This window comes from Mustela lutreola, chromosome 17 (assembly GCF_030435805.1).
Source record: "Mustela lutreola isolate mMusLut2 chromosome 17, mMusLut2.pri, whole genome shotgun sequence".
Taxonomy (NCBI): Eukaryota; Metazoa; Chordata; class Mammalia; order Carnivora; family Mustelidae; genus Mustela; species Mustela lutreola.
In genome coordinates, this window is record NC_081306.1 from 19,970,478 (window position 1) to 19,993,868 (window position 23,391).

The 23,391-nt window shown below is 54.7% G+C and overlaps 2 protein-coding genes across 22 annotated transcripts in view; one reads left to right on the top strand and one right to left on the bottom strand.

Moving 5' to 3' along the window:
- The window catches only part of ANKS3 (ankyrin repeat and sterile alpha motif domain containing 3), a 38,275-nt gene extending 20,215 nt beyond the window's left edge, over nucleotides 1-18,060 (top strand). For 6 of the 9 annotated variants that reach the window (XM_059154488.1, XM_059154489.1, XM_059154487.1 and 3 more), the window contains 12 exons: nucleotides 4,583-4,718; nucleotides 9,944-10,102; nucleotides 11,725-11,862; nucleotides 12,205-12,314; nucleotides 12,571-12,747; nucleotides 14,934-15,058; nucleotides 15,566-15,707; nucleotides 16,157-16,329; nucleotides 16,685-16,773; nucleotides 17,246-17,329; nucleotides 17,538-17,629; nucleotides 17,703-18,060. In XM_059154488.1, the coding sequence (XP_059010471.1) occupies nucleotides 4,583-4,718; nucleotides 9,944-10,102; nucleotides 11,725-11,862; nucleotides 12,205-12,314; nucleotides 12,571-12,747; nucleotides 14,934-15,058; nucleotides 15,566-15,707; nucleotides 16,157-16,329; nucleotides 16,685-16,773; nucleotides 17,246-17,329; nucleotides 17,538-17,617 (1,413 nt within the window). In that variant the 3' untranslated portion in view covers nucleotides 17,618-17,629; nucleotides 17,703-18,060. The remainder of the gene's footprint in view (nucleotides 1-4,582; nucleotides 4,719-9,943; nucleotides 10,103-11,724; nucleotides 11,863-12,204; nucleotides 12,315-12,570; nucleotides 12,748-14,933; nucleotides 15,059-15,565; nucleotides 15,708-16,156; nucleotides 16,330-16,684; nucleotides 16,774-17,245; nucleotides 17,330-17,537; nucleotides 17,630-17,702) is intronic. The other 3 variants (XM_059154490.1, XM_059154491.1, XM_059154492.1) reach the window with 3 other exon arrangements.
- On the bottom strand, nucleotides 13,244-23,277 carry NUDT16L1 (nudix hydrolase 16 like 1). Of its 13 annotated transcripts, none has more exons than XM_059154527.1 (8): nucleotides 20,685-23,277; nucleotides 20,270-20,600; nucleotides 19,442-19,664; nucleotides 16,116-18,643; nucleotides 15,530-15,744; nucleotides 14,976-15,038; nucleotides 13,551-13,677; nucleotides 13,244-13,385 (listed from the first exon to the last, which is right to left on the bottom strand). In XM_059154527.1, exons 1-3 carry the CDS (start codon nucleotides 20,832-20,834, stop codon nucleotides 19,510-19,512), a joined length of 636 nt encoding a protein of 211 aa, XP_059010510.1. In that variant the 5' UTR covers nucleotides 20,835-23,277; the 3' UTR covers nucleotides 13,244-13,385; nucleotides 13,551-13,677; nucleotides 14,976-15,038; nucleotides 15,530-15,744; nucleotides 16,116-18,643; nucleotides 19,442-19,509. The 13 variants fall into 13 exon arrangements, with proteins under 13 accessions (XP_059010510.1, XP_059010506.1, XP_059010509.1 ...); XM_059154523.1 differs by having other exon boundaries at nucleotides 13,471-13,677; XM_059154526.1 differs by lacking the exon at nucleotides 13,551-13,677.
- Nucleotides 23,278-23,391: the final 114 nt, after the last annotated feature.

Sequence of the window (23,391 nt, forward strand, 5' to 3'; positions counted from 1 at the left end):
TGAAGGTGGCGGCCTCCCTATCCCCGGCCTGGAGGAGCTGAGAGCTCAGGGCCCCACTGTTCAGTGGGCCCTCAGAGAAAAGCCATCAACCCCCCCAGTCTCCCTGGTCTCCGGCTGCACTCCGAGCTCACCCAGCCTGTGACCAACTGTTTCTGTCTCTGGTGCACGGCCCCGTTCAGGATTTACTCTCCAAACGACTTCCATAATTATCACGTGGCCGCGCTCGCTGCAGTCATCGGGTTGTATCTGACAGCTGGAAGTTTGTGCTTTTTTTTTTTTTTTAAAGATTTATTTATTTAGTTATTTGACAGAGAGAGAGATCACAAGGTGGGGGTGGAGAAGCAGGCTCCGGGCCAAGCAGAGATCCCAATGCGGGGCTCGATCCCATGACCCCGGGATCATGACCCGAGCTGAAGGCAGAGGCTTTAACCCACTGAGCAACGCAGGTGCCCCAAGTTTTTGCCTTTTGACTGCTTTCATTTTCCCCTTCCAGACCCCTCTAAAAAGTGACCTTTGAAGGCTGAAGGGTTTTTTTGTTTTGTTTTGTTTTTAAGATTTTATTTATTTGACAGGCAGAGATCACAAGTAGGCAGAGAGGCAGGCAGAGAGAGAGGGGGGAAGCAGGCTCCCCACTGAGCAAAGAGCCTGATGCGGGGCTCAATCCCAGAACCCTGGGATCATGACCTGAGCCGAAGGCAGAGGCTTAACCCATTGAGCCACCAGGCACCCAGGCTGAAGGTTTCAGAGCTGATTTCTAACCAGAGCTTTTCAAAATGGGGGATTTATAGAAAGTAGAACTCAGTTAAGGTCTTGTAAAGATGCAGTTTTTTTCCTACTAGAGCACATGTGATAATCACCTTCTATACTAGCCTCAGCCAAGACTGTCAGTTGATCATAGGTTTCCAAATAAGGGAAAAGTGTGCCTAAGTAAACATTTATTATACAGTGATCTGTATCTGCTATAAAGGAATCAGAAAGTACAGTGAAGCCACAAAAAAGCCAGAATTACTCCTAATCGCATAACCCAGAGATAGCACAGTTAACACCTTGTAGGGTATCCACCTGGGTTTTTAACGGATATTTTAAGTCCGAGTAGAGTCCCGTTATACGGAAAGTTTTGTGTGATGCTTTCTTTCCTCTTAACGATGTCCTCTGCACCCCGTTCACGTTAGTAAACGCCCTTGGCTGGACCTGTCCCATAGTAGGGGGTTGCGTTCCACTCTATAGATGTGGTCTGTCCTATTTCACTAATTCCTGATTTTATGCTCTTCCTGATTCTCACCGTACTAAACGCTGGTGGGAAAATCCTAAATGTTAGTGTATGTAGTGTTTACACTAGGTTAAATCCCTAGGAGTGGAATTGCGGGGTCAGTGGGTGTGTGCACCGTCAGGGTTTGCCGGTTTGCCCTCCAGAGCACTGAGCTCTGGTGGTCCCGCTCTCAGACCCCACACTGCCTGCTTGAAGCTTCTAAAATGTTTATTGTCTTTTCCACTTTCAAAGTAAGTGTGCTCATTGTGAATTTAGAGAATACAGAAGATTAGGAAGATAGGGAAAATCCCCCATCCTACTGCTTTGAAATAATAGTTTGGGCACGCTTTCTTCTAGTGTTAGACACACTTTTGTTTGTCTTGTTTTGCTGCTGCTATAAGATCCGTACTGTTTTGTATCATGGTCTTTTTTTCGTATCTTTTATTTTTAAAATACTTTTTCCAGTTTTCCTGAGATACAGTCGACATTTAACATTGTATAATTTTAAGGTGCACAGCATGATTTGAATTTAGTATACATTGTGAAATGAATATCATAGTAAGTTTACTGAACGTTCGTCACAGTTACAAATTTTTTCCTTTTTTTTTTTTTTTTAAATTTTATTTATTTATTTGAGAGAGAGACAGTGAGAGAGAGCATGAGCGAGGAGAAGGTCAGAGGGAGAAGCAGACTCCCCATGGAGCTGGGAGCCCGATGCGGGACTCGATCCCGGGACTCCGGGATCATGACCTGAGCCGAAGGCAGTCGTCCAACCAACTGAGCCACCCAGGCGTCCCAAATTTTTTCCTTTTTAAACAGTGATTTAATAACTTCCTTGTGCCTTTCCATGAACCTATGAAAGTGTATCAACTAGTAAGCTCTGAGAAATATTTAAAATATAAAACCTCTCTTAAATCCTCAGTAATAGCGGTATTACAGGGAAGTCCTCCTATAACTTACGAATGTGTACAGGCACACTTCACCTTCTCGTGCTTCACTGTATCGCATTCACAGATGCTGCATTTTTTTTACAGATGGAAGGTTTGTGGAGACCTTGTGTTGAACAAGTCTGTGGGTGCCGTTTTCCCAAAACCTTTCACTCACTTTGTGTCTCTGTGTCACATTTTGGTAATTCTTGCAATAGTTCAAACTTTTTCATTATTATCTTTTTCTTTTTTTTAGATTTTATTTATTTATTTGAGAAGGAGCAGAGAGAGCACCTGAGTTGGGGGGAGGGGCAGAGGAAGAGGAAGATGCAGAAGCAGGCTCCTTGCCGAGCAGAGAGCCCAACCCAGCTCAATCCCTGGGATCGCGACCTGAGCCAAGGCAGGCCCTTAATCCACTGAGCCATCCAGGGCCCCTATTGTCATATCTGTTATGGTGGTTGGGATCAGTGATCATGACTTACTGAGAAGTCAGATGATAGCATTTTTTAGCAGTAAAGTTTATCTTTAAGTAAGCGCTACGTTGAAATGGGGTTTGAACTCATGACCCTGAGTTCATGCTCTGCTGAATGAGCTACCCAGGCGCCCCCATAGAGTATTTTATTTCTTTAGGATATACTCATTGTTTTTCCAGATGTAATGCTGTGGCACACTTAATAGGCCACAGTATAGTGTAATATAACTTACACGCACTGGGAGACCCAAAAACTTCATTTGCCTGTGTTACTGTTGTGGAGGGGTCTGGAGCTCAACCTGCAGTGTCCCAGGCCTGTCCAGGGTATGTTGTTTTCATGATTTAAAAACACATGTGAGGGCACCTGGGTGGCTCAGTGTGTTAAAGCCTCTGCCTTCGGCTCAGGTCATGATCTCAGGGTCCTGGGATCAAGCCCCGCATGGGCCTCTCTGCTCGGTGGGAAGCCTGCTTCCTCCTCTCTCTCTGCCTGCCTCTCTGCCTATTTGTGATCTCTGTCAAATAAATAAAATCTTAAAAAAAAAAAAAAAAAACCCACACTTGTGAAAGTAATATAACCTACAGGCTTAAAAAAAAAGAAAAAAGCCAAACAATAAAATTTAGAGGATAATTAATCAAAAACTTAGAAATAAGCATTAAAAACCTCTAAGTTTTATTGCACTATCTCCTCCTGCCCCCCAGTGCTAACAGCTATGATTAGATTTCTGCATAAGTGGAATCCTGCAAATAAATAATTCAGCAGAATCCTGCTATATAAATCAATACATCTGCCTCTGCAGTGTGTTTTTAAATGTGAGCAGAACAGCACAGACTTATTTCCACGGCAGTCGGAGAAGCCGGCCTCAGTCTCTGACCCAGTGCTTGATAGTATTGGTACGCCTTAAGTAGCCATTCATGAATTAGTGGGTGCAGTAGTTTCCTGTGGCTGCTTTTAACAATTTACCGTGAAGCTGGTGGGCTTAAAACACTCAAATTTATTTTCCCACAGTTCTGGACGCTGGAAGACCAGAACCAAGGCACCAGCAGGGCCACACTCCCTCCATAGGCTTTGGGAGGAATATGTGCACTTGGCTTCCGCTGTTTCTTGGCTCTAGACGCCTCACTCCAGTCTCTGCCTCTGTCTTTTCATTCTGCCCCCCCCCCCCCATATGTCCATGTCATCCGTGGTTCCTCAAAAGACACTTTATACCTTATGTGTCATAAAGACATATGGTCCTTTCAAAACCTTGGTTATACCAGTTACTTGTAAGCACCAGCATTCATGGCAATGACATGTCGGCCTCCCCCCCAGTTACACGGTCTCTGGGTTCTCTACCGAACACCTGTGTCACTGAAGCAGTCTCTGTTCTTTGGGGTTATTCCCCCAGGAGAGAACCACAGAAGTGGAATTACTGTGCGGAAGATAAGTACAGTTTCGGGCTTTGGATAAAAATGACGGGACTCTTCTTAGAAGGATGCTGTTCTCACTGTGGTCAGGATGGTGAAAGGCTGCTTCTCTTGTGCATCTGCTGTCGCGGCTCTCTCTTGTGCGGAGACGTGAGGCGGGCCGGCCTGCTCAGGTGCGAAGGGTGAAGGCTGGGCTGTGGCCCAAGCGCTCTGCAGTGCGCTCTTCCCCGCCTCTCTCTCAAGGATCTGCCTGCGGGGCAGGGGGGCGGAGAGCTGCACAGCCACCAGATGGCTGGGGTGCCACCACCAGGCTCCTCTCCAGCAGCCCCCACTTCGTCCTAAAGGACAGTGAGGGCCTCACAGGCCTTCCCTGTGTGGCTTAGACAGGGAGTTGCCAAGGGCCCAGGTGCCGACCTTTCCTGGGCTGAGCAGCCAGGCACGTCTTAGCTGGGGTCCGGAGCCCACCCCTGGAGCAGGAGAGTGCTTTGCGGGGGAGGGTCCTAGGTCCTGAACCTCTGTGAACTTTCACAGGGAGTGAGAGTGGACACAAGAGACCACAGCGGGGCCACAGCCCGGATGCTGGCCAAGCAGTACGGACACATGAAGATTGTGGGGCTGATCGACGCTCACTCGCCTGCTCTGCCCAAGAACGTCTACCGGAGTCCAGGTACGTGCTGCGGCGCTGCCGGGTCCCCTGCCAGCCCCCACTTGCCCCTGAGATTTGGCTCCTGCAGCCTTGCCAAGAGACGCCTGCCTCCACCGTGATTCCACTGTGTGGAGGCTGAGGCGTGCTGGTCTGACAGGAGACAGGCCCGTTAGCGTGGAGTGGCAGCGGCCAGGCCGAAGGTGCCCAGCAGGCCGGCAGCGCTCCAGGACACGCGGGCCGCAGCCTCCCGGCCGGGATGCCTCACACCTGCTGTTCCTTGACTTTGCTTGTGGTGCTTATTACCACATGAAACTTTATATAGTCAGAGTCATCCGTCTTTATTGCTTTTAGATTTGGGCCAGTCACAGATCCTTCCGTTCCTGGTTGTACAAGAATTCGCTCGCTTTTTTCTGGTTCATACCCGGTTTCGTTTTGGACATTTAGCTCTCTGACCCTGTGTACTTTCTTGTCATGTGTGGCACGAGTGTGGCGTTCAGATGGCTTCGCTGTTGTCCTGGCTTCATTAAACTGTGTTAACAGTCCCATCTCTGGTCTCGTGATCTGAGAGGCTTTGTCATGGACTCTGAGTTTCTGTCTGTGCCCCGCTCTGCTTCTGGGCTTGCTCTCCTGTTCTCCGGGTCTGTCCACACACCAGACCCACACGGCTGACTCCTTGCAGCTTTCTGTAGAACGTTGGACTATCTCTGGCCGGCCAGTCCCCCTGCAGCTTTCCCTTTCCGGTGTTCCCTAGTATCGCTCATGTATTTTTCTTTCTTTTTTTTTTTTTTTTTAAAGATTTTATTTATTTATTTATTTGAGAGAGAGACAGTGAGAGAGAGCATGAGCGAGGAGAAGGTCAGAGGGAGAAGCAGACTCCCTGTGGAGCTGGGAGCCTGATGCGGAACTCGATCCCAGGACTCCGGGATCATGACCTGAGCCGAAGTCAGTCGTCCAACCAACTGAGCCACCCAGGTGTCCCTCATGTATTTTTCTGTGTCAACTTGAGCATCAACTTGTCTAGCTGCTTAGGAATGGCGTGTTGTTGGGACTCTGGCAGATTTGTAAATCAATGACCCGTTTTATGATTCTGAGCCATCCTCTGTAACAGCAAGGGACGTCTTTAGTTCCAGTGTACTTTTGTGTCTACAGGAGGGTTAAAAATTCTCCTCCTTGACATTGTGTATGTAGCTTTTTTTCTTCCTAAGTGTATTTGTTGCTGTTGTAAATGGGGTTTCACTGCCTTCATATGCTCCGCCTGTCTGTTGTCTGTGAGGATGAAGGCTGTTGGGGTCTGTGTGCCAGTTCCATGTTCTGTTCTGCTGAATTCTGTCACTGCTTGAGTTGATTGATTTTCCAGGCTTTTCCAGGTATACTACCATACAGTCTGCCCATAGAGATAGATTCACTGCTTCCTTCTGATTTGTGTACCTCTGATTTCTTTCATTTAGTTGCATGGGCCAGGATTCTTGTAAGTGGTTGAATGTGTGGGGACAGTGGGAATTCACCTGGTCCTGACCTTAGCGGAAATGCCACCGAAGGTGAGATGCTGGCTAGGAGGGTAAGGTGTGCATGCATCCTCTTGTGTTAAGAAAGTATCTGATGTTTTCTGTATTCCTGCCTGTTTTTTACAGGAATAAGTGTAGGATTTTGTGAAAGGCTTTTTCAGCATCTATGAAGAAGATTGTTAATTTTCTCTTTAGGTCTCCTAATAGAGTATATTAGTGAATTTCCTAATAATGAACCAAGTTTACATCGTTTGTTTAAATCCCACATGGTATGTTATTTTCTTAATGTGATGTTGGATTGTTTGCCAGTATTTTAGTGTTTCTGTCTGGCTATTCAGTTATAAATCATACTGGTTTTTGATTGTGTTTTATCGGGTGTACCTCATATAGAGAATTTGAGTTTTCCTTCCTATTTTGTGCTCTGGAACAATTTATGCAGCTTAGGTGCCCTGTGGTGTTTAAAGGTTTGGCAGGATTCTCCTGTGAGACCATCTGGATCTGGTCTTTCTTTGGGTAAGTTTTTCTGTTTCTGCTGTAGAAATTGGTCCGCTTAAGCCTTCTCATTTCCCAGGGGCCAGGTTTGGTAAATTGCATTTTCCTAGGAAATCCCTTCCTCTGGGATTTCAAACTTCAGCTCGCACAGAGGTCTGCAAAACCATTTCTGTCTCCTAAAAAGTTCCAGTGGTTATTTTCCTGTGTCATTTTTGTTTTTTACCTGCGTCCTGACTCATCCTCTCTCCTCTTTCTTGTTCAGTCTTTGGTGGTTTTCTCACTTTCCTGCAGTACTGCTTTTCCACTCAAATATTTTTTAAAAAGAGATTTATTTATTTGACAGAGAGACAGCAAGGAGGAAAGGGAGAGCAGGCCCCCACTGAGCAGGGAGTCCGATGTGGGGTTGATCCCAGAACCCTGGGATCATGACCTGAGCCAAAGGCAGAGGTTTTACGACTGAGCCACCCATGCACCCCGCCACTCACATCTCTTCTGCTTTGGGCACCTCATGACTGAGTCTTCATTTTATTTTATTTTATTTAAAGATTTTATTTATTTATTTGACAGACAGAATGATCACAAGTAGGCAGAGAGGCAGGCAGAGAGAATGAGAGGGGAGGAAGCAGGCTCCCCACCAAGCAGAGAGCCCAATGCGGGGCTCGATCCCAGGACTCTGAGATCATGACCTGAGCTGAAGGCAGACGCTTAACCCACTGAGCCAGCCAGGCACCCCATGAGTCTTCATTTTAAAAATCTGACCTTTCTTTTGCTTTGTTTTGTTTGTTTGTTTGTTTATTTATTTTTTTAAAGATTTTATTTATTTAGCAGAGAGAGAGAGGGGGAGAGAGCGAGCACAGGCAGACAGAATGGTAGGCAGAGGGAGAAGCAGGCTCCCTGCTGAGCAAGGAGCCTGATGTGGGACTCGATGCCAGGACGCTGGGATCATGACCTGAGCTGAAGGCAGCTGCTTAACCAACTGAGCCACCCAGGCGTCCCTATTTATTTATTTAAAGATTTTATTTATTTATTTGACAGACAGAGATCACAAGCAGGCAGACAGGCAGGCAGAGAGAGGAAAAGGAGGAAGCAGGCTCCCTGCTGAGCAGAGAGCCCGATGCGGGACTCAGTCCCAGGACCATGGGATCATGACCTGAGCTGAAGGCAGCAGCTTAACCCACTGAGCCACCCAGGCGCCCCTGTTTTGTTTTTTTAAAGATTCTATTTTTAAGTCCTCCCTGAGCCCAACACAGGGCTTGAACTCACAATCCCGAGGTCAAGAGTCACCCACTCTACTGACTGAGCCAGCCAGGTGCCCAGTTGGCCTTTGTTTTCTCCCTCTTTCCTGAGTTCCCTTTCCCTTTCTCAGTCGTGAGTGCATGCCTGTCTCTCTCTCTGTTTTTTTTTTTTTTTTTAAGATTTTATTTATTTGACAGAGATAGATCACAAGTAGGCAGAGAAGCAGGCTCCTTGCTGAGCAGAGAGAACACAATGCAGGGCTCGATCCCAGGACCCTGGGATCATAACCCAAGCCAAAGGCAGAGGCTTTAACCCACTGAACCACCCAGGCGCCCCATGCCTGTCTCTTTTTATTTTCCGTTTTGGATTTCTGCATCAGGACGCTTTTTCAGCTCTTCCGTGCTTGTTTAAGATGTGCCCATGTGGAGTATCACGCTCGCTTTCTTCTCCCTCTTTGGTGGTGGTGGTTTGCAGGGAGGTGCGTCTTCACTCACTGCAGTGTTTGGTCCCTGGTTCCTGTGTCCTCCCTGGAGATGGCTGGAGGGGGACATGGCGAAGCCAAGCCTGATGTGTCTGTCCTTGATATGGTTTTGTCTTGCCCGATCCTGGAGGTCCCCCACTGGCTTCTCGTTCACTGTTCAGTTTCCAAGATGGGTCTGCCGGGAGCGGGGCTATCCTGCTCCATGGCCTATGTGCATTTTTAAGTTGCTGCTCTGGGGTTGTGCTTCCCTCTGCCAGGACGCTTTTTCTGCCACAGAATAGACTTTTTCTGGGCGCAACACTGGCACGTCTTGCCCTCATCTTGCTTCGAGTGTGGCTTTATTCTAGACCTGCCTGCTCTTTTTGGAGACTGGATGTGTGTGAGCAAGAAGTCTCTCTGCGAGAAGAGAAACGGACGTGTCACGTTTCCACCGGAGCGAGGAACAGGCGCCGGGGGTGCGCTCTGTCGTCCCACTTCTGTGGAAGGGGTGGGATTCCTGTGGCTGTGTCTGTTGTCCTTGCTCACTTGTCAAGTTCAAGAGGATGTGCTGGGAGGTTCAGATTCACGGAGCCTCCTTGGCCTTAGTTACCCCTTTTCCCTCGTCCTTTTACTCTTGAGGAGTCCGCCGTCTTCTGCCTGGGCAGGAGCAGTTTCCTCCCAGTGGTGTAGATCCTGGAGTGCGTGGGAACAAGCTGGGTGGGGAAGAGAGGGTCACTGGCCTGGCATCACTGGCCACGTTTGGAACCTGCCTCAGTAATGCCCTCACTCGCCAGGTGGTCACTGACCTGGGCTGTCACACCAGCGTGCTGCTCCCCCGCCACGGCCTGGCTCCCTTCCTGCCTCAGGGTCGCTGGTGACGGGCGCCAGCTCATGGGGGGCAGTGGATGAAGGGCTCCTTTGGCATCTGAGCCCCAGTGTACCAGCCCAAGAGTGAGGGCTCACCAGATGCTTCGAGCCTTACACAAATCTGGTCATGGCGGCTCCCTTCCAGGTGTGATGAAATAAAACTGTGAAAAGCTCTAAGATGGTAGGGACTGTGAGTGAGCCCAGCCCTTCCGCTGTGACAGGCCGCATGCGGGGTGCTTCCCTGGCCCCAGCGTGCGGCCAGGACGTGCAGGGGGCAAAAGTGCAGTTTTTAGGAAGTAATGACTGATATCCTCTATGTCTATGACCAGGTGGATCTTATTTATCATCTCAGAACAAAATTTAGTTCTGGTTTTAAATGTACATACTTGTTATAAAAAATTCTCAATCCAGAGAGCGGAGTAAGAATTAAGACTGCCCCATCGTGATAGACTTTGTCAGTTGAGACTCCGGCTCAGCGAGCTTGCTTCCTCCCCGATCTCCCCGCGGCCCTCTGAATGGTGGACTGGCCCACTGTGGCACTGCTTTCGAGTGGTATCCTGGGAAACAGTTTTTTCTTCTTAACGTGAGAAAACCAATTATGATGATTTTATTCCCACCTACTATGAAGATTACTAAAATAGTCCATCACTGAACAAAATGTCCCAATTCTGGTGTTTGACCTGCAGACAAATTTGAAGACCTAAGCTCTTCGGATGAATCCTGCCCCGTTCCGCAGAGACAGAGGCCCTGTCGGAAGAAGGGCCTCAGCATCCATGAGGGGCCTCGAGCCTTGGCCAGGATCACAGCCATTGGACTTGGGGGCAAGATGCAGCAGCCTTGCCGCGGTGAGTGCTCCCACCTCCTGCTGGCTCCTCAGTGGTGCATCCTGAGATGCCGGCCTGATGAGACCGAGCAGTTCTTGGCCCTCGGAACGTGGGCCCTGGAGGCTGCGGCTCACAGATCAGAACTGATTACAGGGATAGGAAGACACTGATCACTGGCTTGCTTCTGGGTTCATCCTTTGATTTTCCTTTCCAGGGGTTACGTTACAGAATAGAACTTTCTCTCCAGCAGTGGAAATACAGTGAAGCTGGAGTTTCCTTTATCAGCTAGTGCAGAGAAAACGTTGAAGCCTAGACTCCGTGCCCTTCACCAGCTGGAGGTGGCTGTGTTTCTGGGCAGGCTGTTTCTCCCCATGCTAGACTGGAGCGGTTTTGGGCGGTACACTTAGTGTGCTCGTAGTGCGTTTTCTCTCATCGGCAGCGCCTCATGGGGAGCGCAGTGTTCTTGGGGCGCAGGGGTGTTGACACTTGCTGTGGCCTGACCAAGCGATCAGTCTTAGGTGTGAGTTACATTTTATTTGATGTTTGTCACCCAGCAGAGGCCAGGTCAGTCCTGCTGGTCTAGCAAGCTGGGTGGATGGGCCCATCTCGTGAGCAGGTGCCCCCCGGGGCTTAGAAACTGACTTTCCCAGTCACAGGGGGCCTTGCTTCGGTCAAGAATACACAAGACTCCATTTATTTATTTATTTGACAGAGAGAGAGAGAGATCACAGTAGACAGAGAGGGAAGCACGCTCCCTGCCGAGCAGGGAACCCGATGCGGGACTCGATCCCAGGACCCTGAGATCATGACCCGAGCCGAAGGCAGCAGCTTAACCCACTGAGCCACCCAGGTGCCCAACAGGTGCTTTTGAAAACGGAATTCGTTGGGAGTTACCAAAATAATCTGGCCGGAGCCCATTTATACACAACTTCTTATGCACCCACAGAGGCAGAAAAACATTTACCTAAGAATGATGCTTATTGTTCCATTCTTAGTTATGCCATTTCCTTACACCTTGTGGTATTTAAATTCTCTGTCTGTGCCTGTATCCTCTTTGCCAGTGATCAGGAAACATTCTCGTGCAGGCAGACGCGTCCAGAGGTCATGTAAACTTGGTGTCACTGCTGTTTGTCTTTAGCTGGAGGCCTCCGCCTCCCTGCTTGGCCAGATCTCTTTGGCTGGGGCTGACTCAGCCGACGAGCAGCGCCCCAGATGTTTGTGTTGAAAAGTCACAGGGAGTGTGAAGGCTGGTGTGTGTGAGATTTTGTTCCCAGCTGTGAGGAATACTTAGTATCTGGTTTGCCTGCGGCTCAGGAACCTGTAAGCACAGCTTACCGTGTCCTGCTCTGTCCACTTGGAAAGGCAGCACAGGGGGTGATGGAGGGGGCGCCAGGTCGGACTGGGCCCGACGGCGTGTCCGTGCCCTTGCCCAGACTGGCCCCCATGCCCCTTGGAGTCCTTCCTCACCTGCAGAGCATGCCGCGGGGTGCCGACGGGGGAACAGCCATTTAGACGAAACTTTCTGCTTGCCTGAATCCCGGGCCTTCCCTCCCGCTGAAATTCCTCTGCGGAGGCTGAATTTGTTAGGAGGAAGTCGTCTCTTTTGTGCTCATGTGGGTTTACATGCCCCTTTCTGTCCACAGAGCAGGTGCCTCTGCCGGGCTACGTCACCTTCAACAGCAGCGACGAGAACCCGCTGGTGGCGGGAGGCCTCTGCTACAGGGACGTCACCTCCCCGATCAATGACCGGGATGTGGAGAGCAGCAGCAGCAGCAGTCGGGGTGAGTGCGCCCCGCCCCGCCCGGCTGGGGGCTCCGCTGGAGCGGCCCGCCACCCCCTGCCACCCCTCAGTGGGGACACGGACTGTGGCAGGCCCAGCCAGTAGAGAGCAGGGGTGAAGGATCCCGCAGGGGTGGGGCCGGGCCACCCTAGCTGGGTGCTTGCATTTATTAGCGAACGGAACAGGCAAAACTCCTGTGCATGTGTTAGGGCGGGAGGGCTTGAGCCGGGCCTCGGAGAACATGGAGCTATTTGAGGAGCTGATGGAGGTGGTGGTGCAGGGCCCTGGGGAGTCCTCGCAGGGGAGACCTATGGTCAGCTGCCCTCGTCTTCCCTGTTGCCAGAAGAGCGCGCCCTCTGTGCCAGCCTGGGGGCCGGGGGGCGCAGCAGCAGCAGCGAGGGCCTGACCAGAGCCCCCGGAGTCAGCAGCGAGGCGTCGCTGGAGAGCAACGAGGTGAAGCTTTTCTTCATCTCCCCCCTCCCTCCCCTTTCTTGGTGTCGTGGGGGCTGCCCCCTTGGAGAGGGCAAGGCTGGTGACGAGGACGTCGTGCCAGGCAGACACACAGCGTCCTGTGAGCCCCGCCCGCCCTGCAGGTCACCAAGGAAGCCTCTCGGCGGCTGGTGGGTGTGGGGGGCAGAGGGCAGAGTGGCTGCAGCTGCGTTAGCTGTGAGCCCCGCAGTGTTCACTCTAAGCACACTTCTCGCCACAGGATTCGGATCATGCCTGTCAGAGTTCGGTTCGCAAGCAAACTAAAAGCTACATGAAGACCAAGAATCGTTACAGCAACAGCGCCAGCCCTTGGCCTCCCGGCACCTGCCCTCCCGGGGCAGCCTCTTCCCCAGGATCCATGACCCAGACAGAGAGATGCCCCCATTCAGGACCTCAGGTAAGGGTCATGGGGACACCAGCAGTTAGACGTTGGGTGCTTTGTGTGCTTCGTGAGGCCCGCACTGAACACGTACGATGGGCAGGTGCCGGTGAGAGCGGAGCGAGCCGACGGCCCCCCAGATGGTCTGTGGAGCTCGTCAGGCGGAGACGGCTCCTGAGGGCTCCAGGTGCTGGCTGCAGGGCTTCTGTTCCATCCCTTTCCATTGGGAAACTCTCCCCTTGCTTTCCATACTTGACTTAGCCTCCCTGAGGCTGGGGAGGAGAAAAAGAGGACCAGTTGTACAGAGGTGCGCGCAGAAGTCAGGGACAGGGTGCGTATGAAGCAGACATGAAGTGGCACTTAAGGAAAACCGCCATCTCTGCCTTCCTCGTCGTGGGTCCCTCTGGCCGACCAGCTTCTTAGGGTTCTGGGTACGGCACAGCAGCTCACCTCCCTGTTTGCCACGTTCTCCTGCCCTCTGTGGGCATAAGTGGTACAAAGATGAGAGAGAGAGTACATTTTCACCATTTATTAAGGTCACAGCTCTGCTGTTCACTGGAAGCCGCAGTTTCGCCGGCTTCTCTGTGTGGCCCCTCCAGGGAGCTCTCTCTGGGGCCTTGTTTCCGGGCTCAGTGAACAGCTACATCTTTCAATTCCTTAAATACATGATGGGGGTGTGGTGGTTGTGAGATCTTAAGGCTGTTTGAGAAAGTAGGTTAAGGAAAATGGCAGAGTAACAACCTTTGAAAGATGGCTCCTCCATCAAAGGCAATAAACTGGCAGAGGTAGTCAGAATAACTTTTTTCAAAACTCTGAATCACCCAGAAGCTTGGAGCAACTTGGAAATGTTGATTCAGGAGAAGCAGCTGATGTGCCTGCACCCCACGCTCCCTCCGCAGGGCTTGGGTCCCTGTGACAGCCACGCCAGGGGCTCCCCAGGGTTTCTTTCTGAAAGAGTCAGCATTTTTGGCTGCATGGGACGACTCCCTAGCTTACAGAACTGTATCTGACTTCACTGGCACCTTGTCTACCCAATGCAACAGAAGCCCTCTCCTCGCAGAAAGTGTGCTGAAAATAATTATAGGCACGTGTTTTAACTTTGCAGCTACCTGAGGTGCTGGATAATAGTTGGGGCAAAGAAGATTAATCACAAAGCTGAAAAGGAAAGGTAGGGAATGAGATGTCCACAGGAGCTTTGTAGAGCTCTGACAGAGTCCTAGGGATATGGGAGGCCACAAACGTGCTCAGGGATGTGCTCCATGTATGGCCAGGAAAGATGCGAGAATGCATCTGATGGCTGGAAGGGAAGGCTAGGGGAGGACTGTCGTCTGCCCAGCTGGGTGTTGAAGCTGTGTTCCAAGCCTACAGAGCTATGCACCAAAGGGGGGAGACTGATTCGTCTCTGATGTTTAAGGAAATCTGTCCAGTCCTTAGCTGACCACTACGCTAGCCAAGGAGAGACTTCTATGGCCACATGAGAGAAGGAGCACAGACTTTACAGAAAAGGCACTAAATAATGTCTGCACCAAGCAGCAGCGACAGACTGCGGAGAGGGAGGAGAATTCCGTCTCCAGAGCCTCCACAGGAAGACAGCCAGTGCAGGGAGGGAGGCTGCGTGAGCCCTAAGTGGGCTGAACTCCGATCCATAGCTAGACCTTAAGTAATGAAACTGCCCAGAAGCAAAAGGAGAATTTTGAAGGGAACAAGACAGAAGTGAGTCTCTTACACAAAAGGAACTCTCCTAAGATTACCCACTAATTTCCCATCAGAAACCAGAAGACATCTGATGACCTAGTCAAAGTAATAAGAAAAAACAAAACAAAACAAAAACAAAAACCTCAAGCAGAAATGCTATATCCAAGCAAAAACTATCCTTCACAAGCGAAGGAGAAATTAAGACAGTCGCAGGGAAACAGGCTAAGAGTTTGTTGCTACTGGACCCACCCTCCAAGCAACACTAAGGCTGTCCAGGCTGAGGTGGTCTGGACAGCCTACTCTGCCTGGTGGCACTAGTGGGGAGGGGAAGGGGGGCTGGAGCTCCTGGCGAGGCAGTACCATCCCACTGGGGAACTGACAGACTTACACCCATGTCAGGAAGGCACGCTTGCCAGGAAGGGCTCTGCGCTGCAGCAGTGCATTAGTAGGCCCTCAAGTCTCGGGGCCCCACCCGTCCTCTGACTCACCCTGGCTCCTTTGCCCCCCAGGACCTCGCCACGCTGCTGGATCAGATCGGGTGTCGGAAGTACCTGCAGGTGTTCGAGGAGCAGGACGTGGACCTCCGCATCTTCCTGACCCTCACGGAGAGCGACCTGAAGGAAATCGGCATCACGTGAGTACAGAGGGGCCCTTCGTGGCTGCGGGCCCCTTGTTTCCCCCAGCCCGAAGGGGCTAGCTTAGCTCCCAACGTCCCCGCATTGGGGTGGAACGAGCCGCCCTGTCTGGAATTCTGCTCGCTTCTGCAGCCAGCTGGCCTCTCCAGCCCACAGGCTGGCCTGCTGCCGCTGCTGTGGTAAGGGCATCCGGACTTTTGCTGTCCACTTCTGAGAGCTTCCCAGGTTGGTGGGAGACCATGCACGGCCTGGCCCCAGCTGGCCTGAGCTCCCTGTTGAGTGAAAGCAGCAGCCAGGCAGGGAGAGGAAGCAGGCAGGGGAGGCCAGCCCCAACCGGGGTCACTTCAGAGAACCCTTTGTTTCTGTCATCTGTCCCAGGATCCTGGGGGCCACTCTCCCCCTTCAAAGCCGGGACCTTTCCTAGGGGACCGTCTTGGTGGAAGGACGGTCCATGGCACCCCTGTACGCACCGCAGATCTGTACACCTCTCTCCTTCACCCCTACAGCTTGTTTGGGCCGAAGAGGAAGATGACCTCTGCCATCGCCCGCTGGCACAGCAGCGCCCGTCCCCCCAGCGATGCCCTAGAACTGGCCTATGCCGACCGGCTCGAAGCGGAGATGCAGGAGCTCGCCATCCAGCTGCACAAGGTAGGTGGCGAGCAGGGGAGGGGCCAGGCAGACACACCTGCAGAGGAGGAGAGCCAGCAGTGGGGACGCTTACCCAGGGTCAGCAGGGAGAAGCAGCTGGGACAGGCAGTGGGACAGGAAGAGCAGAAAGCATTACCGCTCCTGTGCCAAAGAGGAGACCCAGAGGCTGGAGCTCAGAGGGACACAGAAGATAAAGCGGGAGGGCAGAGGACGAGCAGCCGGCGCAGACGCCACAGCCTTTGAGGGAAGGGACCCAAAGCAGAGGCGGCTCCATCTGGAGACAGGCATCCCCTTCCTCTAGCCCAGGAGAGCGGGAGTTGAGCACCAATAGAGATGGCAGAAAGAGAACCGGGGTTGGGGGAACCCAGCCCAAGTGACCCTGGCCTCGAATCCCCCTGGCTCACTTACCCACCCCGTGTCCCACCTCACGGTGGCCTCTCCCACCGCAGCGCTGTGAGGAGGTGGAGGCCATGCGGGGTCAGGTGTCGCAGGAGCAGGAGCTGCGCGCCGTGGTGGAGAGCTGCCTCCTGGAGCAGGACGGTGCCCGGAAGGACGTGCACGCCCAGCTGCAGGAGACCTGGGCCCTCGCCCGGGATGCCGCGCTTGTCTTGGAGCAGCTGCGGTGAGTGGGTATCTGAGCGGTCCCCAGGCCCAGGCTGGACCCTGAGTCACCGATGCCTGAAGATTCTTCAACCAAGGGCTTGATTTTAGGGTCTCTTGGGATCACTCACTGCCCTCCTCCGTGTTATTCTGGCTTTGCCTTTCTGCAGGGCAGACCCAGGCAGCACATAGGGCCCCGAGAGCCTGCACGCAGTGTGCAACTCATCCTCTGCCTGTGTCTCGGGCCTTGGGAGCCTGCAATTAAGGCAGAGCCCCACCTGACGGGGAGATTGGGGGTGGGGGTGTCTGCCACTCTCTGGGGCCAGGCACTACTGCCAGGCCTCTTCCTCACCAGCACCTGGTCTTGTGTCTGACAGAGCCTGCCAAGCGGAGCTGTCAGCCAGAGTGAAGCAGGAGGTGCCCACCCGAGGGTCCCCCCTGGGCAGAGCCCTCCTCCCCACAGCTGGTAAGAACAGTGTCCAGCCCTGGATCACACAGACGCTGCCCTAGGCCCAGTGTTAACCACCTGTTCCAGCAGTGATCACACTCACTGCTGCTCTTCTCCGTACCATCCCACACTCCAGAGGGAGGGCACCTTTTCTCCCCGATTTCTTCCCCCTGGTGGGAGGCAAAGCCCTTGGGCTCTGGCTATCTGTGTTATCCAGGATCTCAGGTGACTTCTGCAGCCTACAGCTGGGGCTACCCCAGGACAAAACCTCACTGTAGGCCAGGGACCCTCATGCTTTCATTCCTGGGGCAGGGCCCAGACTGACCATTAGTACTTTGAAGCAACAGTGGGACAATACGTTTTGGTGTAACAAGGCGGTCATGCAGGAACCGACAACTGAGTGGGTCCCCTGGTCGCAGCAGCTTAGGACAGAGGCGGGACCTGCGGTGACCACACCAACCCTAGGCCTACCTGGCTCTCTGTTCCACAGATTCCAGCGGCTGGCAGGCCTCGCTGCAGACTCTGAGCCTCCCTGAGCTGTCAGGAGCACTGGAGGATCGAGTCCAGGAAATGGGTGCGTCTCTGGGAAGGCAGCCAGTGGCCTCACCCACACCAGGGGCCAAAAGTGGGTGAATAGGGAGAGCCCTGCCTGGTCAGCTGCAACCCCTGGGTCAGCCCTGCCCTAGCCCACTATCCCTCATGGTGACGCAGTCCTAGGCACCACCCCCCATACCCCTTCTTCTCACACTTGCAAAGCAGTAACTAATTGCTCCCATCCTCAGGGCGAGTGCTATGCTCAGTGACCCAGAGCTTGGAGAAGCTGCAAGTGCTGAACGGGAAGGAGAACTGGCGGGAGCCTTAGCTGGGAGGGACGGTGAGTGTCCGTCCGGCCAGGCCCCGGGCTGCGAGAGCAGGGCGCACTGGGCAGCGGTGAGCTCCCCCTTCAGTCTTCCCTTTCCCTTCTCAGAATCTGACGTTGGGTGACTGATCCACCCTGAAGCTGTGTGCCTGGAAGACAGGAGTGCGGACAGCAAGCGGCTGTGGCGGGCCGGGCCCCAGCGGGCCAGAGGATCCAGCCTCCCGAGCAGCCAGCAGAAGCAGCACAGGGCTGTGGCCGGTGCGAGGAGTGAGGCCCCCACAGAAGCAGGACGGGGGCCTGTAGGCCAGAACGTGGGGGTGAGGCCCAGAGTGGGCAGGGCCACGGTGGGAGAGAGCAGATCCCCGTACACCACAGGTGCCCCATGGAGAGGATTAGGCACCTGGACAGCATATGTCATTTGCTGGAAAATAAAATGTAAGCTCTGATGGTGAGCGGCTCCATCCTGGTCATGCCACACACACTGCTGACTGACAGACTGAGGCCAGGGGCAAGCCAGGCTGAGACCCCAACTTCAGTAACCCCCTGGGACCCAAGCCCCCTCTGTCAGGACAGAGACCACCATGTGCAGAGCAGGGCGGACCAGCTGACCCCCTCCTGCTCTGGCAGTGCCCGGTAGCCCTCTGTCGGCTGCCCTTGCTCCCAGCCCCATCCAGTCCACAAAAGCGATCTGAAGAGTGACGCACACTCCCAAGCCCCAAGGAAGTAAGAGAGGAACAAGGTACAGGTATTTTATTTACAGAATGAAGTGCCTTTGCCCCCACGTGCTGGCCACTTCATCGAGGCTCTAAGGCGGAACAGGCGCTCAGGCTGGGCCAGAGCACAGCTTTCCTTACCAGGCCGAGCAGGTGCTGTGGAAACTTTGTTAGCTTCACGGAGGTGTCCTTCTGGACATCGGGCCATAGGAGACTGCCAGTGGTGACCTTCGTGTCTGTGGTGGCTCTGCGGCTGTCATTCTGTACACCTGGCCAGTGCTTCTATGCCATGTCCTGGAGCTGCCTGCAGCCTGTGCTGGGAATGGAGAAAGGGAAGCTTGCAAAGCAGAGAGCAGTGAGCTGAGCTCAGATGCAGCCAGAAGCCCCGGCCCAGGCGCAGGGCCTGTAGAGGCCTGAAGGCAGCAGTCCCACAGCAGCCACACAGAAAGTGGACGGCACCTCCACCTGAGACAGGAGGCCCGCGTCAGCTCCACACTGAATGGAGCCCACACTCTTGTGCCTGGCTCCCAGTCTTAAGTCCCTGGGTAGTGGAAGAAGGGACCCTCCCGTGCACCCAGCCTCAGGCCTGTGGCCAGGACCACAGAACACACAGCAGCCTCGAATAGCCTTTTCTGTCCCTTCTCAACAGGTCCAGCTCTTCAAGGCCCCAGCTTACCTTGGGGACCAAGCCCCATTGGGGTAAAGGGCTTTCAAGCCTCACTCCCAGTTCACACACCACAGAAAAAATTAACCAAGTAAAGCTAACCATCACCAAAATTAACAGCCCAGCATTCTGAGCTGAGCCAGCTGTTCCCTCAGCCCTAGGGCTGGCTGGTGACCAGACTCAAAGCATGCTCCACAAGAATACACTGCCTTCTTGATGGTCTCTGTGTACCCATCTGGGTAAGTGGGTGACACCAACCTCTCATGTGGAGAGTCTAAGCCTTGGGTGGGGCAGGAGAAAACGTCCTAAGCCTGGAAAGCCAGGCCACCTTCAGACCCAGTAGCCGCCCCAGGCAGTGGAGAGGAGTTGTGCACACACAGGAGGAGGCCTTCTCGGAGTTCAGGGCACAGAAGGGGGGGGAGGGCAAGAGACGCGCGGCATAAACTCAACCTCAGGAAGAAGACGGGAGGAGTTTCTCCAGGGCTTTCTTTTGCTTCTCAGTGGCAGCTGCCAAAGCCTCAGCCAGCTTCTCTTCCGGCATCATGTTGAGCACCTTGAGCGCAAAGAGCAACTGGTACTTGGCGGTGCTGGTAAAGGCGTTGCTCAGGAAGTTGGGAAAGCCACCGACTCGGTCCTTTTGGGTGTAAAGTGGGACTCGCACAAGCCCCAGCACCTGCAGAGAGGAGATCAGGGTGAGACCAGGCCCTGGCACTGATGGTGCAGCCCTTGCAGGAGGAGCCTGTGAGCTGCTAGGCCAGGGGAAGGCAGCCAGGGTCTGGTGAGGCGGAAGCCAGCGGTATCTTTGGAGCAGTGCAGCCCCTCAACTCCCAGGCAACTTTCAAAGCTGACCCCATGCACCCCTGACCACTCTCTACACTCTCCAGTCCCAGCTCCCATCTGCTGGCAAGAAGCCCCCCAGTTCATACCCCATGCTCCCTCTTCCCAAACATCCCAAGTATAACTCCCACCTCCTCCAAACTATAAAACCCATAGTCCGTAGGAGCCTTCATCACCCAAACCATGAGATCCCAGCCCATGAACCAGCCCTAGTTTCCCACCTCCCCAGAAGGCACCACCCATCCCATCCCCACACCGCTCCCACTCCCCACTCCCAGGATTGGCAATGGCAGGCAGCAAGGCAGATGGAACACAGCCCCGAGGGAACCCCATTCCTGGAGCTCCCACCCCTGCCCCCCCAAGCCCCTCTCCCCTTCCCAATGCTGGAAACAGCGACACCCCACCCAGCCCGGCCAGGGGACCCTCAGGGGGACGTGTTACCCATCGGTGCCTTCCACGGGGCCAGAGCCAAACCCCGGGGCGGGGGGCGGGGCCCGGGCGGCGGCCCCACCTCCAGGCCGTGATCGCGCGAATGCACCGCGCTGATTTCCACGGCGTGCAGCTGCTCCAGCGTCAGCTGCCGTGCGTACAGGTGCGCCACGACGCGGTGCGGGCCCTCGGTCAGGTGCGAGCTCAGGTAGTCAGCCTCCGTGAGGCGCAGGCAGCCCAGGCCCAGGCCCAGTACCCGGTTCAGACCGTCCTCCAGAGACCAAAAGCGCCGGTCCACGAAGCCCCCGGGAAAACCCAGCAGCCCGTCGAAGCGCATCTGCATCTGCAAGGGAGTGCCAGGTCACGGGCGCGGGGTGCGAGCGGCGCGCCGTCCCCAGCCCGCCCACCCACCCACCCGCGTCCTCACCAGCACCGAGAAGCGCATAGGGATGCGGCCGAAGAGCTGCCCGGGGTTGGCGGCGTACAGCATGGCGTGGCACGAGTGGCTCCAACCCGGCCCCAGGCGCATAGCCTCCACCCGGCTGATCTGCTTCAGCTCCGGGACTGCCGCCGACATCTTGACACTGCCCCGCCTCGGCTGCGGCGCCGTTCCTTAAGTGCATGCGCGGGCCCGCCCCCGCCGGGCCCGACCAATCCGCAGACAGCCCCGCCCCATGTGCACGCCCCTCCACCAATTGCCGACGCCCATCGGGGCCGAGCCCTTCCCGGCGCTCCGACGCGTCGTTGAGGCGCGGAAGGGGCGTGTGCAGAGAGGGGCTGCACGCGCCCCAGCCCACGGCCCTCAAGACCCAAGACGCCCAGGAGGCACCGCGCCCGCCGAGCTCTCCCGAGATGAGCAGGGCCTGGGGGCCCTCGGGCTGGCGCTACTTGCGGTCTGGGGCTCCAACTGCCTGCCATGAGTCCCATGTCCCATGCCTTTCATCAGCGCCTCCCTGGGAGCGCCGCCCCGCAGGCTTCACACTAGCAGCCCCCAGCGCCCACGATGGTGCCTCCTCCAGGAGGGCTCTACGCGGAGCCCCGCGACCTGAAGGCATGACCCTTCCCTGCTCGCGTGCCAGCCAAGCACTCCCCTCCAAGGTCACTGCCGATCTGCCGGACCCCAAAGAGCAAAGAAAACACGGCACAACTGAGCTCCAGCTATCCCCAGAGTCTGCGACCACACACAGTCTGCGACCCAGCCTGCTGGAGGAGAAGGACCTTAAATCTGCGCCTCGCATCCCCTATCCTCCCAGTCAGAAACCATATGCCAGGCTCGGTGGGAGCAAATGGGGTTTCCCCCATTTTCCAAGGAGAAACTTGAGAGAGGAACAGGACTTGCCTTAAGAGCACTCAGCAATTGGTGCTGGAGCCAGGATCCCACCCTAGATTTCCACCTTGTCTCCTTCCCAAGTGTCCACAACAGAAAACCTCTCAACTTTCACAGAGGAGGCGAGCCTGAAGTACTTACCCTGGGTCTGCTGGAGAAGGAAGTCACTGGGGCTGGAGAATACTAGCAGCAGCATCCAGGAGAGCGCACTGGGGCTCCTCGGAATCCTGCAGCGGGGCTGCTCACTCCACTCCCAAACTCCATTCTCCCAGGGTTGGCATGGATTTGCTGAGTGAAGGAACCACGACCTGCGCTCACAGGACGGGCGCCCCAGCGAGAGCCTCAGAGAATCGCATCCAACAAGCCAGGGCAAGTGCTGGGGCGGAGAAGGCTGCCCTGAGCAGGGCTGGGGGTGCAGGAGAGGAGAGCAAGGGCAGAGGGGTGGGCAAGGGGTTGGAAGGACCCACCAGACACTCACTGACACAGGGAGTCCGTTCTGGTACTGTCAGAAATGGGAAACAAGGATCCAAAGAGGCAGGCCCTTTCCCCAGCCACGTCCTGGGGTCAGGACTCAGAAGGGGCAACCAAAGCCTGCAGGGAGAAGCCAGATTCCAGGGCAAGTAACCATGTCTGAAGAGATGTCAGTGAGGGCGAGCGCCCATCCCAACACAACCACATTTCCAGGCCACAGGCGGCCGCTTCATGCCCCAAACCGCGGGCTGGGGAACGGGGGCACAGAGGAAAGGTACCCCACACCCCAAAGCCCTGCCTGACACAAGATGTTAACACAATTCCTGGTCCATTGGCAGAAGTGTGGATCCAGGCGCTGCCCACGCAGAAATTCATCTGACATGGCGCGCCCTTCTCCCCACCCTGGGACCATGTCACGCCCAAACACGAGGGAGCCACTGCAGGGCTGAGGACAGCAGGCCTGCCTCAGGGCATGGGCGAACCAGCTGAGAAGGCCGGTCTCCCCATTAAGCCTCTGAGTCACAGTGGACCTGAAGAGGCAGCACGGGGGCAGTGCTGCCTGGGAGCTCTGGGCACTCGAGCCTTTCCCTGCTGGGAGGCTGCTGGCTGGGCAGGGAGGCCGGCCACCAAATCTCGCCCTCTAATCCACTGCACACGAAAGCTGGAGAGAGTAACTTCCCTGTGTCAAAACTTCTGACTGTTCTCAGAATAAAACTGTCCTTCCAAGGTCCTGTGGCATCTGCACCCCGACACTCCTTGATCCTGACGCTCCAGCAACCAGAGCCACTGGGTCTTGTTCCTGCTCAGTGGTCGTACTAGGCTCACTGTGGCCTCAGGGCCTTTGTGGGCACCCAGGGGCTCGGCTGAAACACCCCTCAGAGAAGCCCTCCTCCACCACAGGTTAACTCAAGTACCCCGTGGAGCTCCAGCTTGTCACCCGCCAACTCCTCCCACAGCCATCACACCTGGGAAGCTTCGGATCACTTGCACAGTGTCTCTGGCTCTAGAACACAAACACCCGGGGGCCTGACACATGCCGGTTTGAGGCACGGTAGGAGCTCAGGAAATATCTGTGAAGACGGGGATGGCTCTGCTGCCAGAAGACAAGCCCCAACCCCAGAGTCCGCGTCACTCCAACCCAGAATCAGCACAGGGACGAACTCAGCTGTAATAAACAGCAGGTCACGTGCTTCACATACCATCTCATGCCCTGTCGTCCTCTTGGAAGTCACATGTCACTGACATCTCACACACGGTGTGTTCGTGCTGCAGTGGGGGCTCCCAGAGCCGCCAGGAGCCGCTCAGCCGTCCTGCCTCCAGACCAGGAAACAGCCGA